General features: G+C 30.7%; 2 protein-coding genes across 2 annotated transcripts; both read left to right on the top strand.

The window, feature by feature from the left end:
• The first annotated feature begins 5,776 nt into the window (after positions 1 to 5,776).
• On the top strand, positions 5,777 to 6,655 carry LOC136083341 (uncharacterized). Its single transcript, XM_065802736.1, has one exon. The coding sequence runs from the start codon at positions 5,777 to 5,779 to the stop codon at positions 6,653 to 6,655; it is 879 nt and encodes a 292-aa protein (XP_065658808.1).
• A 9,031-nt stretch (positions 6,656 to 15,686) lies between these two features.
• LOC136083340 (uncharacterized) lies at positions 15,687 to 17,599 on the top strand. The gene is made up of 5 exons (XM_065802735.1): positions 15,687 to 15,933; positions 16,153 to 16,554; positions 16,619 to 16,689; positions 16,809 to 16,956; positions 17,064 to 17,599. The coding sequence occupies exons 1-5, from the start codon at positions 15,687 to 15,689 to the stop codon at positions 17,597 to 17,599; spliced, it is 1,404 nt and encodes a 467-aa protein (XP_065658807.1).
• The last annotated feature ends 1,045 nt before the right edge of the window (positions 17,600 to 18,644 follow it).

Below are 18,644 nucleotides of genomic sequence, written 5' to 3'. Positions count from 1 at the left end.
ATTAGAGCAGACAGCAGAATAGAGGGTTTCCCCTTACCAGGTACACCTAAACCCCTCAAAATACAGCAGTACGCTTTTTGCCAGGGACGTAAAATCAGTCCGTTTTTTTTCGAAAAAATAAAACTGTTTGAAAAAGCAAGTGGTTCAGTGATAAACGCCTCAAAAACCAAGGGTCTCGTCCTTGGGGGTTTTGATCCCAAAATGTACTCGGAATTGGACGACATAGAGTGGAACAACAACACCGGTTTCAAAATATTAGGTGTTACTTTTTACACCAGACTGAGCGATACTACCAATTTCAACTGGTTAGTAACTCTAAACAAAATAGAGAAAAAACTCAAGTTTCTGGGACTACGTACTTTTTCACTTAGGGGAAAGACTATGTTGACAAATACATTAGCAATGTCAAAAGTGTGGTTTCTGGCAAACGTGCTGCCCGTTCCCGAATGGGTAATAGAACGTCTGCACAGAGCCATTTTCGAAAATCTGTGGCAAAAGACCAATTATAATCCGGTCAAGAGAGAGACACTTTTCTTACCCGTCAAAAGCGGGGGTCTCGGAATTTTATCACCGAAGGAGCAAGGTCTCGCACTTCTCCTCAAAACACTCTTTCAACTGAAAGAATGCAAAGAGGACGAAGCTCACGATTATTACTACTTTTCAAAGTATTGGTTGGCGAGTTTACTTATAGAATTTACGAACCAAAACCAAAGCTGGAACTTTTTAAAGCAGAGCAAATTTCCAAAACACTAGGACAACAAAACGTCTTAGTGCTACAAAACAACAATCAAAATATTAGGCAAAAAAGGGTCCTTTTTTAACATCCCCCTAAAAACAACTAAAAATTTTTACTTAGAAGCGGCGAAAAACAAAAAGACAGTCGTCAGCCAGTCAGCCAGCAGAACTTTTCTGGAACGGTTCAACAAATACAACAATGCCGTGGACCCAAATTTGGAAAAAAACTTTACCTCCCACGCATGCGGACCGACTCAAAACATCCTCTTTCGTTTTTTACACAACAATTTTGGCTAGCTAGGCCGCAGACGTTACTGTCTGCGGCCTTGCTAGCCAAATAGCAAGGCCGCAGACTTTTTTTTTGCCGTTGAGCAAAGGCCGCAGACGTTACCGTCTGCGGCCTTGCTAGCCAAAAGTACAAGGCAACAGATGGTCAAAAATAACAAATGCAAAACTTGTGGTAAAATTGAGGACAACATCCATATCTTTGCCTACTGTCCTCCTTCAGTTGAAATTTTGGAGTATTTTTAACACGTATATAACTCCTTGACATCCCGACACAGTTTTTCTCCAATAAATTCGATTTTCTTTATTGAGACGGCGAGTTTATCGGAGAAAAACCTCACTTTGCAGCTGCTGTTGACACTCACTCAAACCATCATGATTACAATATGGAACAGTAAATGCCACCACATGTTCAGTAACAAAAAAATTGACCCAATGGCAGTGATCAGGGTAATAATCAGAACTATCAGAAATATTATTACCTAAAAATGTAATTATCATGTCCTTAGTAACACCGCGGACTTTTTCTGTGAATATTTTTGTATTAAAAATGTTTTCTGTCAAGTAGAGAATGGAAGTTTGAAATTAAACATATGAGCTAAAATAAAACAACGGCTCTTTGTATGTTTAGTAAAGACCTCCTTCCCTCTTGCAATTTTTTCTATGTTATACCACAAAATTATTATTATATATGATTAGCAAATCACTGCCAGCCCTTTTTTTATGAAATATAATTTTAACACATAAGTATTTATCTATAGTGTTCTTAACGTAATTTTGGTTTAAAAGTCCTGTAATTCTATTTAATTTTGATATAAACCTTTCTTTTACCTTCTAAATCTTTCTTTAACCTATTTATTAAATTCTCCTTTTTTTTATCCTAATCTAAACTCTCGATTTTTTTCCGCTCAACGGCAAAAAAAAAATAAAAAATACAAAAAAATATAAAACCAAAAAGCACAAAAAAATATAAAATCAAAAACACAAAAAACAAAAATAAAAAAATACAAAAATTATATAATAAAATATACAAAACAGAAAATGTATATATTTACGAACACTTGTAAAACCATATATTGTAAAAAATACAAAACCTTAGTTAATGTTATTATAAAAATTGTAAATATTTATTATTTTGTAAAAAAAGAAAAAAAAAAAAAAAAATTTAAACGTGCTAGCATAATAAAAAATGTATAGAACTGTTTCACATATCTCGACTTAATTAAAATAAAATTTTTTACGAAAATCTCTGACGAATACTTTATTATATTTGATAATAGCAAATTTACTTTCTTTTCGAAATCTTTTGACATCTTCCCAAAGCTTTTTTCTTATTTCCATCGTTTCGTTCGCATAGTCTTCATTAATGAATATTTTGAGTTTTTTTGGTAGATTTAAGATTTTATTTTTATTTTGAAAGTCTAGTAGTTTAATAATTATAATTCTTGGAGATTTATTTTCATTAGTTTTCCCAATGCAGTGAGCTCTTTCAATGATTACGTCTTCAGAAATTCCCAGTTTGTTTCTAAATAGATCTTTAACTTTCTTTGCACAGTCATTCCAAGATTCCATGGGCAACTCAGTGCAAACACCTCCAACGGTTTATGAGACGTCCAATGGCTCGTTCCACATCACTACGTACCTGGCGGTGAACTTTATTAAAGTATATTTCTTCTGGTGTAGTTGGCTGATTAAACGGTGTAATCAGGACTGGTGACAACCCATATCCTGAGTCCGCAAAAAGGTAGCCTGCACATGGATCATATTCTAACGTCTGTTTTAATGCAGAATTAAAAAAAACAAAGGCGTCATGGCACGCAGGGGCGTCGCCTTGGAGGGGGTAGGGGAGGGAGTCTCCCCTGCCAGAATCTAGAAAAGAGAAAAGTTGGGAATTTCTTTTCCACGAGTTGGGACAGTTGGGAAATCGGTGATAAAATCAAAAAATATTTTCCAGTTAAATAAAATTAAAATGTTTGCGAAAATCCATCAAAGATCTAATTTTTTTTTGACTTGGACAAATAAACTTTACGTTTATTAAACGGCTTAAGGCTGTTTTCCACAAGACGAAATAAATTGCGAAGTCGTAACGGAACGCCCTTTTGATTTCCACGTTGTTGTTTATTTTCGCGCAACTTTTTTTTGTTATCAACAATAAAAATGGCAGCTGCAAGTTTATGCAATAAAAATACCAGCTGGAATTTTATGTTTGACTAAAAGCAGTTATTCAGTTTTTTCATACTTTCTACTTTGAAACGTGAATATTTATTTCCATGAATTGATTTTAACATTTCTGTCTTTGTATAAAAGATATGATAGCATTTAAAATGATATGATTCATTTTTTAATACAATAATTATATATAAAGCTTTTTATCAGAAAGTATAAAATATAAATGCTAAACTCTGATATGAACGTTTTGCGCCTGTTATTACTTCCAATTATCAGTATACTAAAGTAGGATCAGAATTAGGTTTGTAGGAGTAATAGGCCTAACTAGAATATATAATAGGATTATTAGTCTTATTCTATTATTTTAAGACTCTTATATCTTACCACATTTATTAAGAGTGATAACTTTTATAAACATTGAATCATTTAAAAATTACGGTAAATTATCTGCGTTTGTTTTCGAGCACTAAATATGAATAGCAAAAGATATAAATTACAATGTTGCGTATGCAAAGAAGTATTTAATAACGACTATAAAACCAGTCATGAAAGATCCGTTCATGGTGGTAGAAAGGTTTGTGTACAAATAGTGGGAGCCCCAGAGAATCCTTTTGTAGCCTCCTTAGCTTCAAAAAAACGAAAAATGGAACCTCAGAATGCTGGTATTGATGTCGAAGTGGATGATGAAATACAAAGTAGTGAACATACAAAGTTAGACTTGATAATAACTGAAACATCGACTTTAACATGTGGTATATCCATAGAAAAAGAAACAACATCTTTTAATAAAAAATTTGAAGAGGACGCAAGTTCAAAAATTCAAGATAACGATGCAAAAGGGAAAAACCCGGGTTATGCTGTAGTCCAGAAACAAGCAGAGAAATTTACAGAATTAAATTCTAAATCAGATCATTTAACCCAGTTTCATGACCGAGATAAAAAGGATGACACGAATATTATTAACTTGGATATTACTGAAGTAAGCAGTGAAACAACAAATTGGACTTCGATCATGGGGAATTTGGGTGTTTTAATAGATAATCTTAAAGATTGTAATGACATTTATAAAAAATATTGTAAAGAATTAGTAAATGAAAAATTCGCTGCAATTGAAATTGTGAATGCAACAAGTTCTGTGGTGGAAATGTCAAAAAATGTTTTGAAAATGGGAAACACTTTTATAAAAAAACTCGATACCAAAGCTCAAAATATTATAATTGACAAATCAGATTCATCAGCATTGATAAGTCATGACCCAGGTTTACGTCCTTATACAATTACGGATAATCAAAAACTGTATTTAATCCAGTTAGGGCCACACCAACCAAAACTTGCTAGTTTCCCAAGTGACGGTAAAAATAGATTTAATCCCCAGTGGTACAAAGAGTTTGAACATTTAGAATACAGCACCCAGAAGGATGCCACATTTTGTTTTGTCTGCCGCTTTTTTCCCAAGGGTGTTGGAAAGAAGGGAAAAACTGAAGATGCTTGGATAAATGTTGGGGTGAGATCTTGGTCTAAGATGAAAAGCTATGGGAAAGACAAACTTGGAAAGCTTCAGGCGCATTTTACCTCTCAAGCACATAAAGTTGCATTAAGTGAATATTGTCACTTTCTTATGAAAAAAGGGCATATAGATCACTTTATTAATAAATCCAATAGAATTTCTCTAATAGAAGAGCAAAAAATAGAGGTGCAGAATAGAAAAACTGTCGAAATTCTTATCGATACATGCAAGACTTTGGGAAGCCAAGGGCTAGCGTTTAGAGAATCGGACAGTGCTAATCAAGGTAACTTTGTTGCGGTTGTTAATCTTATCTCTCGCCACAATCCCACACTAAAAGCCTGGATTGAAGATAGAGCCTTTCGTCCATATAGAGTTACATACACGAGTCCATCGTCTCAAAATGAAATGATTAGTTCAATTGCAACTGAATTAAAGAGTAAGATCATTGATGAAATTAACAGCTCCAATTTTTTTTCCGTGATGGCCGACACTACTCCCGATATGTCACATAAGGACATAATGAGTATAGTTGTGAGAACAGCCAGTGAAAACGGTGAGATTCGGGAAAGGCTTTTGAAATCCGTTGAATGCACTGATAAGACTGGAAAAGGGATGGCTGAGCTAATTTTATCTTCTTTACATAAAGAAGGCATTGACACATCAAAGATGGCTTTTCAGTCTTATGACTACGCGAGTTCAATGTCTGGACAATTTGAAGGAGTACAAAAGTATATAACAGAAGAAGTAGGCCATAATGTACCTTACATACCTTGTCAAGACCACAGAACAAACACTGCTCTTGAACATGCCTGCAATGATAATGCTTTAATACGAGAATTGTTTAATGTCCTCGAGCAGTTGCATGTTTTCTTCACATCAAGCACAAAAAGATTTAGTCATTTAAAAGAAAAACTTGAAGACATTGATATTGCAATACAGCTTGTAAACCTGTCTAGAACAAGATGAACCGCACGAGCAAAATCTGTTAAGGCTTTAAATCAGTGTTTGGAGAAGGTTATTGATCTTCTTCAGAGCATCTCAAATAATAAGATTTTTGATACTAACACGAGAACTAAGGCAATGGGACTTTTGAAAAAAGTAACAACTTTTGATTTTATTATAACTCTTTTCTTCATGAAGAATATCATTGAGAAGATAAAAATATTAACTGAAATCTTAGAAAGTCCAAACTTCAATGTCATTGACAGTATTAATGTAATTGAAAGTACTGCCAAGAACATACAAAATATCAGTAACGATACAGATGCTATGAACAATTTGATTGAAAGTGCAGTAATATTTCCTTGGAAATTACACATTGATGCAGAAAACGATTACGAACGACACCATAAATTAGTAGCAATGGAGATGAAAGCTTTTTACCGGAAAGAATTCAAAGAGGTCATTGACTCTCTACCCATAGGTTTAACCGAAAACTCGGCAACATTAAAGGAAATATTTGCCCCTATCACCAAAACTTTCAGTTTTCCGTTAAATAAGGATAATTTGAGTATTGAAAACTTAACAAAAGCAAGCAAACTTTTTTCTCCTGGATACAAGGATCATATTCCAGACGTTCATGTGCTGAAAGGCCAGATGGAAATTTTGATAGATATCTGTTTAGAAGAAGGTGATGGAGATTTTAACTCATCAAGAACACCAGCCAAGACGCTGCAAGACATTTTGTACCGTGTTGTGAAGTTAAAGGATATACTGAAACAAGCCCATAAACTATGCATTTTTGTAATCACAGCTGCTTATGGTGTAGCATCAAATGAGCGTTCTTTCAGTCAACTCAAGATTGTAAAATCACATCTGAGAACAACAAAGAGTGATGAGAGATTGGATAGTCTCATGCTACGGAAGTGCGAAAAAGAACTTTGTAAAGGAGTTAACCCCGAACATCTTGTTAAACGATGGGTTCAGTCGAAGAAACGTCATATTAAATTCAAACAGTAGACAAAAAATGATAGGCTGATGATAAAATATTGTGCGTATAAGTTTTGTAATAAAATAATATTTTTCATATTCCTTTGTACTAACTCATTTCCGTTAAATTTTAAACTGCTGTATATGCTGCCAGAATGGTTTGTAAAGTTTATTGAATTTGTAAATTGTAATATTTTTTGGACTAATACAATTTCACTATGAATGGGTAAAACTTTTAGACGTTTTTTGAATTAAATACTTTGTATATATGTAAAGGAAGCTATGTTTTGTTAATAGAAGTTAATAAATACTGATAATTGGCAATTCATGAGAGTGAGTGCAGTGTAGTATAACAATCAGTAGATTTTGTAAATAGGACAGAAATTGACTTCTTGAATTATAAAAAACAGTTGTGAGAACTATGTTAAGCAGTTGGGAAAAACAAGGTTACTTCCCCTCCCCCCTCCCCTGGAATTTTCTCACGCAACGCCCCTGATGGCACGATCCAGGATACTTTGCAACAACATCTCTAAACTTTCCATCAGCATCAATGGCAACTTGACAGTTTAAAGCAGGATATCCTTTTCTAAAAAAATACAAGTTAAAAATCTTCAAAATGTTAAAATGTTTAAAAATCAGAGAGAGCAGCAAAGACCTTTTTGGGAAAAATTTACATCATGTTAGAACAACTGTTCACCTTGGCCAAACAAAATTGTTTTTTTACATGACCTTCTATTATAAACTATATGACCTTATACTATATTGTTTTAAGTTTAGCACTTACGTTAAATAACTTGATGTTTTTAAACTTTGAAGAACTATGATGTGCTATATAAAATATTAAAAACAACTTCAATTTTTGTAATAAACATGTTTCACTTTGTGAAATTGAAGTATTTTCTCTTTGTAAATTAAATATTTTTCTTACATATTATTAACAACATGAAGCGTTTTATAATAACTTAATAATGTGAAATAAAATACAGCTTAAAAAAGCATTAGCATCTAAAAAAAAGGAAATAGTAAATAATTTTTTTATAAATAATAGCAGAACAGAAATATTTTTTTGAAGCTTGTATGCATTATATGCAAAGATACATAGACAGAATAAATTTGTGAAACAAAAGCTATTTTTAATATCTCATGTTAACTATGCCTGTGTAAATAGGCCAAGCAGTGCACACTTTAAACTTTTGACTAATGACTTAAAGCAATATAATCAAAATGATCAGGTATCAAATTAAAATGATCAGGTATCAAATCAAAATGATCAAGTATCAAAATAAAAAGATGTGTTAACCTGCAAATGTATGCTGGCTCATCAGCCCCAGTAACTCCTTTGATTTGTATCATTGTACCATCTATTATTCCAAGAAGACCTTTAACTCCAAATGATTGAAAGTACTTTCTCTTTGTTTCAGTCATCTCCTCTGGACTATGATACCGTCTGACAAGGTAATGATAGTGCTGAATAAAGTATTTGCTAAACTGATATAGTATGCGACTACAGCTTGACTGGCTTACATGAGAGGTGTCACCTAAATTTACATGAAACAACATGTAAACGAAATATACGTATTGACCTTTATATTTAATCCAACAAAAGCAAATTAGTTAAAAAAGAGAAAAGTGAACTTTGACAAGGTTAAACTCCAAATAATTGGAAAAATCAGTCACCTTACCAAAAGTCTGCAAACTATAAAATCACATTATAGGAACAGTAGAAGGGTGCAGTGTAAAAATTAATCTTATAACACAATCTATTATGCTAAGTTAAAAAAAAATTAGGGTTTGTTTGATTTTTGCTATATAATAACGAAGCATCATATTTAAATATAAAGAAAAAAGATATTTAATTTTACTTCATAACAATTGATAAACTGAAAAAAGAATAAAGTTATTTTTAAATAAGCGAACATGATTAGTCTATAAACAGGGTTGCCACTCCAATTTTAAAAGTTTTTCTCTTAGTTTTCCATGAGTAAAGAACATTTTCCCCCAAGTTTAACTTTTGAAACTCCCTGAACTTCTCCATATTCTTTCCAGGTTATCTTGAAGATTTTGTTTATGCAAATTAAAACATTATTTATACTAACAAGCTAAAAGTTTTGCAATAACATTTATATCTTGCAAATTCATTGCTATCTTTATTAACAAGCCATTCTTTAAAAAAAACTTAAACTATGGAACAAAAATGGAAAAAGCATATTTTCCGTAAACAGAGTTTTTGAGGTTTTCCCTGGGATTTTTGCTACCTCAAGGTTTGATATGTATTGCAGGGTTTAAAAACCCTGTATAAAGCACCGCCTTTAAGCTCCATTTGTAACAACCCATTAATAACAGGCATGTTTAACAATAAAAAATAATAAGATTGTAGCTAATCTTTTTTTGAATTGACTAATAATACTTACCAATTACTGCTTGAAAACTCCCAGTTGACAAAAACCTTAGCGCTATTAGTACTTTTGCTTCTAAAGATATTGGGTTGCTTCTCAATGTGATTGGTGACAAATCATTGTGTAAAGTGTTGACAGTATCTCTTATATTATTTTTTGGTAAACGAAATTTTTGAAAACATTCCACATCAGAGTAATCGCTTAAAGCAATACGTTAAGTCTCACGCCAAATATGATCTTGACCATGTGCAGTTACAATAATTGGAATATCCATTTTGACTAAATTATTTATAAAGCTTTTAAAACAAAGATATGAACTATGATCAAAACACCAAATAAGACACATACCTTTTTAAAAAAAAGTTGTGAAGAACAACATATATTTAACAATAATAACATTACGTCTTTAAAAGATGTTATATTGTTGTACAGAGACTGGTGCAGTTATGTTTACAAACAGGGACTTGTATAATACTAATCCCCACATAATATATATATAAATATATATATATATATATATATATATATATATATATATATATATATATATATATATATACATATATATATATATATATATATATATATATATATATATATATATATATATATATATATATATATATATATATATATATATAGATTATAAAGATGTTATATTATGTGATATTAATAATATGACAATATATCATGTCATATAAGATGCTATATCATTATATATGTCGTGAATAACGTTTTCAAGATGCAATTAGCGTGTGTGTAGGTGTTAAATTATGTAAAGTGTTAAATGTGTGTGGGTGTTAATGTACATAGTTGTTAAGCATGTAGTGTCTTGATGAATTCAATGTGTTAAAATGACGTGGTTGTAAAACTGTACAAAAGGCAAGTGTAGATTGTAAATTGTATGATTAACAGTCATATTGAAAAAATATTATCAAGTTCATAAAAAAAACAGTGACTGCTTAGTGTCTCAGGGAAAGTCTGAATAGTTTTCCACAATATAAGATATATTAAGCCTAACATATATAATAATACAACATCTTAATAAGATGCTATGTCATTATGATGCAGTTATTTTTTGTTAATATCTGTTATTATTGTTAACCCTTGCTATTATATATATAATTTACATATGTCAAGAGCCCTTATAACATATCAGTCTGACAATAGAACTTCATATGTATCATAAAAATACAACGCTGTTCTTATTATTTATTGATTTTTAAGCTACGCCAAAGTTAAGGCAGGTCATAGCAAGCGTAACTTTTCTTGCGTAAATTGAGCTGAGCAAGTTTCTAAAAAGTTTGGTGAATACCATTTGAGTTTGATGAATACCGATAGTTAAGGTTGAACTTACACAAAAACTAACGAAAGTTTTTTTTTAGCGCAGCTGCGCAAGTTTGGTGAATACAACTTTTACAGTTTTGAACTTACGCCAAACTTACGCAAAAAAAAAAGTTTGGTGAATAAGCTCTCTGATGTAAAATTATTCACAGAAATAATTTTGATTCGAATTACTTTGAAATAGAAACCTTTAAAATTGAACTTGAAAGTTTAAAAAATAATTTTACTGCAATACACATAAATATAAAAAGTATAAATAAAAATTTTGATAAACTAAAACACTTTCTAATAGATTGCAATTACTCATTTAGTATGGTTTGCATAACTGAAACGTGGTGTTCTGATGAATCATTTCAAACAAACACAAATTTTCAAATTCCAAATTATAAACCAATATCTTTTAAAAGAAAAACAAACAAAAGGGGAGGAGGGATCGCAACGTATATCCGAGATAATCATGTGTTTAAAGTAAGACAAGACCTCTCCATCTCTGACACTTATAGCGAAGTCTTTACTATTGAGATAACGGATAATAAATAAAAAAATATTATAATTTAATATATTATAATTTCCACTTGCAATACACCTCCAGAAGGTGATATAACTATATTTTCAAATTTTTCAAATGAAATCTTTCTTAAAATAAATGACAAGGGAAAAAACATTTTCTTTATAGGGAATTTAAATATTAACATTGTAAACTACAAAGAAAAATGCGGTTACTAAACTCTTTTTTGATAATCTGTTTCATTTATGTATCCTTTTAATCATCAACAAACCTACTCGGATAACCCCAACCTCCGTCTTTGCTATAGACAATATATTAACAAATACATTTCTAGAAACCTCTTTAAAAGCAGGAATTATCAAAACCGATTTATCAGACCATTTTCCCATTTATTTTTGATTGTCTCAAGATTTAAGAACCTATCTATAAACTAAAATCTATAAAAGAAAAATCAAACATTTCTCTATTAAAAATTTTAAAAACTCGCTTTTGGTAGTAAATTGGGATGAAGTGTATCAAGAATGTAACCTTGGACACACAAATTCCGCATACAATTTATTTATAAATATTTTTCTAGAAATAAAGCTAAAGTATTTAAACTGCCCATGGATAACTAACGGGATTAGAAAATCATCAAAAACAAAGCAAAAACTCCATATCAAGTATTTAAAAAACAGAAACGAAACTAACTTAACTACATACAAGGAATACAAAAATCTATTTGAAAAATTTAGAAAGAATTCACAAAAAGTATACTATTCAAAACAACTATAAAAAAGCAAAAGTGATATTAAAAAATCCTGGAACATATTGAAATAAATAATACGTAAAAACTATACTAAATCAAATAATTTACCCGATAAAATTATCTTTAACGAAACTGAATAAATCGACAAAACTTCTATTGCTGAAAACTTCAATAGCTTCTTTGCAAACATAGGCTAGGGCCTAATATGGCTTCAAAAATTCAATGTCCTGATATCTCCTTCAAAACCTATATCACAAACCAACATTTCTGTTTAAATATTTTCTCTGGACTAAACCATGAAGAACTAGAAATTGCAAAAAACTTGCTTAAGACGAATAAGGCCCCTGGGATAGACGACATTTGTAGCTATATTGTTGTAAATTTGTTTCCGGAGATAAAACAACCAATCTATGAAATATTTAAACATTCAATTATTACAGGATCCGTACCGAATAAATTAAAAATAGCTATGGTAATACCAATATTAAAAAACGGTGATGCATTTACACTAAATAACTACAGACCTATCTCAGTGCTTCCTGTATTCGCAAAACTTTTGGGGAGAGTAATATATAATAAACTGTATAAATATCTAACAAATAACAAAATCCTAAATCAAAAACAGTTTGGCTTCCAAAAGCAGCATTCAACGAAACACGCAATTCTTGATCTTATAAATAATATAAATGACTCCTTTAAAAACAAAAAATACGTCCTTGGAGTCTTTGTTGATTTATCTAAGGCATTTGACGCGGTAGATCACGCCATCTTATTTAGGAAAATAGAAAAATATGGGATAAAAGGTGTTGCACTAAACTGGTTCAATAATTTTTTACTAGGCAGAAAACAATGCGTTATTGCTCATGGAAAAAAATTTTCAAAATTACTCAAAATAAAATGCGGTGTCCCCAAAGGTTCCATTCTTGCACCTCTTTTGTTTTTAATATACATAAACGATATTCCTAAAGCCTCAAGTAAATTGGATTTCATAATGTTCGCGGACGACACCAATTTATTTTATGCATCCTCATCAATTACAGAACTTTATGAAACTACAAATACTGAACTTGAAAAAATAAACAGTTGGTTAAAATCTAACAAATTATCGCTAAACACAGAAAAAACCAAATACATTCTTTTTTATTCTAACCTTAAAAAAATACCACCCGATTTACCTTCGCTAAATATAGATACTAAAGAAATAGATAGAACCCAAGCAACTAAATTTCTAGGGATACTTATTGATGAGAACATCTTATGGAAATCACATATAGACATTCATAAGCGAGAGGTTCCGAGTTCGACTCCCACCACGTCCCTGGTAGTACTGCGCTCAACTTGTTTCTCCGCGCAGCGGCCTTGTTTGTCAAGGTTCGTGTTTCGGAGTTATAGAGTTGGGAGAGGGTTATAACCACAAGTAGCTTCCTCATCTGTAGTGGCCTTCTTGGCCATGGGGAGGTGAATTACAAAATATATATATATATATATATATATATTAAATACCAAAATATCAAAAAGTATTGGTATCCTCTACAAAGCTAGTTCTATACTGTCTCCTAATAATTTAAAGTTTCTATACTTCTCGTTTATACAAAGCTACTACATATACGCTTATGTTGCATGGGCGAGTACTCATAGATCCAAACTAACCACACTATATCGAAAACAGAAACATGCTGCAAGAATAGTATTTAATACTGATAGACTGTCGCATGATGAGCCACTTTTAAAAAATTTGAAAGCAATAAATGTATATCAAATCAATATATTCCAAAACTTGTTATTTATGCTCAAATATAAACTTGGACTTGTTTCTTCTTACTTTTTAAAGAATTTTTTCCAAAATAGCAAAAATAGATACCATACCAGAGGAACGGGAAACTTCAACAAACCTTTTAGAAAAACTAATCTCTCGCACTTTTCCATTTCGTACCGTGGTCCTTATCTATATAACAAATTAATATCAAAAAATACTCGGCTGGAAAAACCAAATAACTTAAATACTCTGAAAACATTATTAAAAGATCTCATTTTAAACACTAACAACTTTATGAATTTTTATTAACCCCAAAACATTTAAAACTATGTATAAAACTAACTTTGTTCCGAAACCAATGTAAACTCTACTAACTCAAAAAAAGTCTAAATAACTCAAAAACAACAGCAATAACAAAAATACAAAAACAAATTAATAGGCTTATTTATCAACACTTGAACGACTATATATTACCTATTTAGCAAATCGTACACCTACTTATATTTATGTGTATTGAAATAAAATTAAAAAATGTGACACCCTTTATGTGTATTGAAATAAAATTAAAAAATGTGACACCCTGCACCCCCTCCTCCCGAAGGGAGGGGGTGCAGGCTGTCACACCCTCCAAAGCTGTTATTTGTGCATGTCAGTTTTGAGTTGGCATTGATGCCAACTCAAAACTGACATGCACAAATACATTTAGTATTTGAGTTGGCATTGATGCCAACTTGTACATTTAGTTTTGAGTTTTGTTAAATATTTAAAAAAAAAAAAATGTAAATTTTATATTAATATATTATATACTTTTCATATTTACGACTTTCGGGAATGAAATAGGGTACCGTATTGGTGACGTTAAAAAAATTACTTTTTAGGCATATCAATCCCTTAAGGAACTGCGGTCTTTAAAACCACCACGAAGTTGCATTTGATGTTTTGTTTTCTTGAGTTTTAAAATATTTAAATTTCTGTTATACGATTTCATGAATGAGTAATATAGGGGCAATACGTAAAAGATTTAAAGTTGAATGTCTAAAATGTTTCAGTATATTTAATAACGATTTAAAAAAACAACACCAAGCAAAAGTACATCATGGGATATCAGAAAATATAAAACACGTTGGTGCTCCCGAAAATCCTTTTCAAAGTGCAGTTAAAACTTCCAAAGTCGCAGGGAAACGAGAATCGGTATGTACCTGGTTTAATGTAATATTAAGTTCAACGATAGTTATGCTTATAAAGTTCTAGAATAATTTAAAACGTCTGAGTTTTAATTTAGGTTAAAAGGTAACATTTAAGAAATCAATGTATTTTTTAACAAATCAATTAATCCTTTATGCATTCTTTAACAAATCAATCAATCCATTATGTATTTTTTAAGAAATCAATCTATTATGTATTTTTTAACAAATCCCTTAGGTATTCTGAATAGAGATCACTTATTCAAGGATAAATATGTAAAATCGTTTTTAAAAAATTAAAAGCATTTATTTTATAACTTCTTTTGGATTAATTTAATTGAACTTATTAAGCATTTTTAATTAAAGTTCTTTCCTTATAACTTGTCATTTATTATTTTTTAAATTAAAGATATAAGTTACTTGTTGAATTAGAATTGAAATATTTGGTATAAAATGATATAATTTAATAAAATTTAGAACCATAAAACATGTCGTTCTCAAATGTTAGAGGAGGATTTATTTCAAGAGAATTCAATTTAATTGTCTCCAATAGATGAACCTTACATACAAAATGATGAAGTCAATTGGTTATCGTGTGCTGGTCAGTTAGAAAACATTGTCACAGACTTAAACGAGTGTGGTACCACTTTGTCTAAATTAAAATCTGAGACATTTCTAAATCCTGTGATATTCTTATTGGAAAGCATTCAGGTCATTAGTAGAATAAAATCAAGTTCTAAAGAATTCTTAAAAAATGCAAATATTTTATCGGAACAAATCTCTAAATCACCTGAAAGTTCCAAACCAATTAACAATATTATTGATAAGATAATTAATAATGATCCAGGCAGTCGTGATTTGGTTGCTTCAGCATCTCAGCGTCAATACCTTATTGCTTTAGGGCCACATCAGCCAAAATTAACTAAGTATCCAGTTAATACTACAGTTAACAATATTAAACAGCATAATTTTAATCCTAAATGGTACAATGAATATCCATTATTACAATATAGTATTGTGACAGATTCTGCATACTGTTTTGTATGTACTTTATTTTCAAATGGTTCAGGAAGATCTTATCAAGATTCAACATAGGTAAAACCTGGTGTTCGTCAATGGCATAAAATGAAAAGCTGTGGAGTTAAAAAATTAGGTAAATTACAGCAACATTTTTCTTGTTTTTCTCATAAAGCAGCGTTACATGATTATTATCAATTTATGACAACTGAAAATCATATTGATATAATTTTAAACATATCAAATAGAAAAGAAGCAATTAAGTTAGAACAAGAAAAAGATTTCAATAAACAAATTGTAGTTATATTATTTGATATTGCTAGAACATTATCACAACAAGGATTTGCATTTCGAGGTGATGGTGACGAAAGTGGAGGAAATTTTATGCAATTTGTTTAATTACTTTCTAGGCATAATCGCTTAATGAAACGCTGGATGGAGATCACATTAAGTTTACGATCACATTAAGTTTCTTACTTAGGTCCACGATCTTAAAATGAATTTATTGAACTACTAGCTAAAGAAACACGTAACATAATAATAAAAGAGATACATGAAGCAAACATTTATTCAGTATCTGCTGATACTACACCAGATATATCACATCAGGATCGTTTATCAGTATGTGTCCGATATGTTAATAGTCAAGGCAAATCTGTTGAGCGACTTTTGGAAATTGAAAAAGGAAACGATAAAACTGGTTTGGGTTTGGCATCACAAATAGTCAACATTTTAGAAAGTAATTTATTAAATCCGGAGTTAATACCCTTTCAATCCTATGATTTTGCAAGTAATATGTCAGGGAAATTCAATGGAACCCATGTTAAACTTTCTGAACTTGTTGGTTACAAAATTATATTTATACCATGCCAAGCCCATCGGTTGAACACGTTTTTAGAACATAGTTGTGATGCTAATAGTATAATTGAAAGTACTATTGATATATTAGAAAATCTCTATGTCTTTTTTTCCTCAAGTAATAAAAGATATGGTTTGCTTTATGAGAAAATTTCTAAAATTGAAAATGCGTTACAATTAAGAAACTTGTCATAGCTGGTGGACAGCTCGTGCTGAAAGTGTTAAAGCTGTATGGAATTCATTAGAAGCTGTGGTTGAAGGCCTTCATGAAATTCCATTATTAAACGAATGTTTTGATAAAGGAACAAAGCACTTGCTCTTCGAAAACAAATACTTTCTATTGATTTTATTGTTTCTATATCTTTCATGAAGAACATTATGTACAAACTAAAGTATCTTACTGAATTTCTTGAGGCAAAAAATTTATCTATAATTGATGCAATAACTTTAATTGACAGCACAATGAAAATTTTAGCATCAATCGACTCTGATGATTATGCAATGAACAATTTTATCAATAGTGCTAAAGAGTTTTTTTCGAAACCATCATCGTAGAAGATTAGCTACTAAACGATTTGATTGTAATTTTACAACACAAACAGAATTTACAATGAATTTATTTTACAGAAAAGAGTTTAGTAGTTCTTGATACCATTTTAAAACTAACAAATAAAAATTTAAAAACATGTATTTCTTCTATTGAACCATTATATCTGTTGTTTTCTCAACCATTTAATAAACTTAATATTTCATTGGGTAATGTACAAAAATCTATTTCAATACTTCCACCAGCCAGTCAAGGTGCAAATCTTCAAGATTATGACTTAGTTCAAACAGAACTAGAAATATTATTTAATACGTTAAAAGAAGACGAAACATCATTTAATTCCTTAATGGAAAAATCAGAAGAAGTAAAGCATATTTTGCGATGTGCTGATCAAATTTGTCGTTTAGCCTTGACTTCTCCAGTTACTGTTGCAACAAATGAAAGAACATTCAGTAAACTAAAATTGATAAAAACACATCTTAGATCAACAATAGCTGACGAGAGATTGAATTCTTTAATGTTATTGGGTGTAGAAAAAGATATTGTTGACCAGTTGAATATAAATAAAATAGCACATCAATGGTCAATTTTAAAAAACCGGCGTATAAAAATTTAACAAGTTTATACTATTTATTATAAAATTTTATTGCTAACGTTAAGAAATATTGTTTAGATATTATATAATTTTAATAATCTTCTTTTAATAAATAGTATTACAGTATTAAAACTGTATTTTGATATCGTAATATACGCCCATTTCATAAATGATAGTTATTACTCCAATGCCAGAATATTTTTTCCGTGGTCGAAAGTCCCAAAAAAGTGAATTCTTCAAACATTTTCTTTCTTTTATTATTAAAACATAAGTACTTTACTCTACTTAAAAATATATGGCATTGTATATTTATAATTTTTTGACCAACAAGTTTAGAAATTTAACATGGGTTCCATTAAATATCCCTGAAACTACTTTCAAAATCATAGCTTGCCTAAGGCAAGCTCGCTATAACCATTCATAATGGTTTTAAAAATGTCAAATTTTCGCTTATTTTATTTAAAAACTTATCCTCAATCTACGTAACTGTATAATGCATTGTACAGTTACGTAGATTTTAACAATAAGTTTTTTTTTAAAATAAGCGAAAATTTGTCATTTTTAAAACCATTGTGAACCGTTGATGAATAGTTTTGAGTGCTGTGTTAATGTACAGTGTACATTAACACAACACTAAAAGCATCGAATTGATGCATGTAATGGCGATAACCCAAGCTCTAAACTTTGCGAATCCGTTGGACGGATCAGAGCTTTATCTTAGATGTTCAATGATCTAGGAGTACAGAACTTAGAGGGTCAGAGACCCTTTACTAAAATTGTTTTACTAAAATTGACAGTTGTTGACACGAACTCGTGGTCAGAAAAAGGGTTGGTGAGAATTTTGGTGTATGTTGTTTTTTTGGCGACTTTTTCAGGGCAGTAGATTCTGTTGAGTCTACATTTAACCGTCTGATTGCGCCATGTGAATTCTCTTTTGTTGAGAAATTTGTAGCGAAAAACATCAACTAGGTTATACCTACCTTGGAAGACCCCGAGTTCAGTAATGCCGTAGGTGTGATATTTAAAGTTGTTTGTGCCTTCTGTGTCAAGAGGCAGGCTTTCGACT

Source organism: Hydra vulgaris, chromosome 08, assembly GCF_038396675.1.
Source record: "Hydra vulgaris chromosome 08, alternate assembly HydraT2T_AEP".
NCBI classification, from domain to species: domain Eukaryota; kingdom Metazoa; phylum Cnidaria; class Hydrozoa; order Anthoathecata; family Hydridae; genus Hydra; species Hydra vulgaris.
The sequence above is the reverse complement of the archived record's forward strand: the minus strand, read 5'-3'. Positions and strand labels throughout refer to the sequence as shown.

Bases quoted from the DNA above. Each gene is read 5' to 3' on its own strand.
- LOC136083340 (XM_065802735.1), top strand. From the start codon at position 15,687: ATGAAAAGCTGTGGAGTTAAAAAATTAGGTAAATTACAGCAACATTTT. The intron at 15,934-16,152 runs GTGATGGTGACG...ACATTTATTCAG, and splicing joins ACAAGGATTTGCATTTCGAG to TATCTGCTGATACTACACCA. The intron at 16,690-16,808 runs GTTGAAGGCCTT...TCTTTCATGAAG, and splicing joins GGAATTCATTAGAAGCTGTG to AACATTATGTACAAACTAAA.
- LOC136083341 (XM_065802736.1), top strand. From the start codon at position 5,777: ATGGGACTTTTGAAAAAAGTAACAACTTTTGATTTTATTATAACTCTT.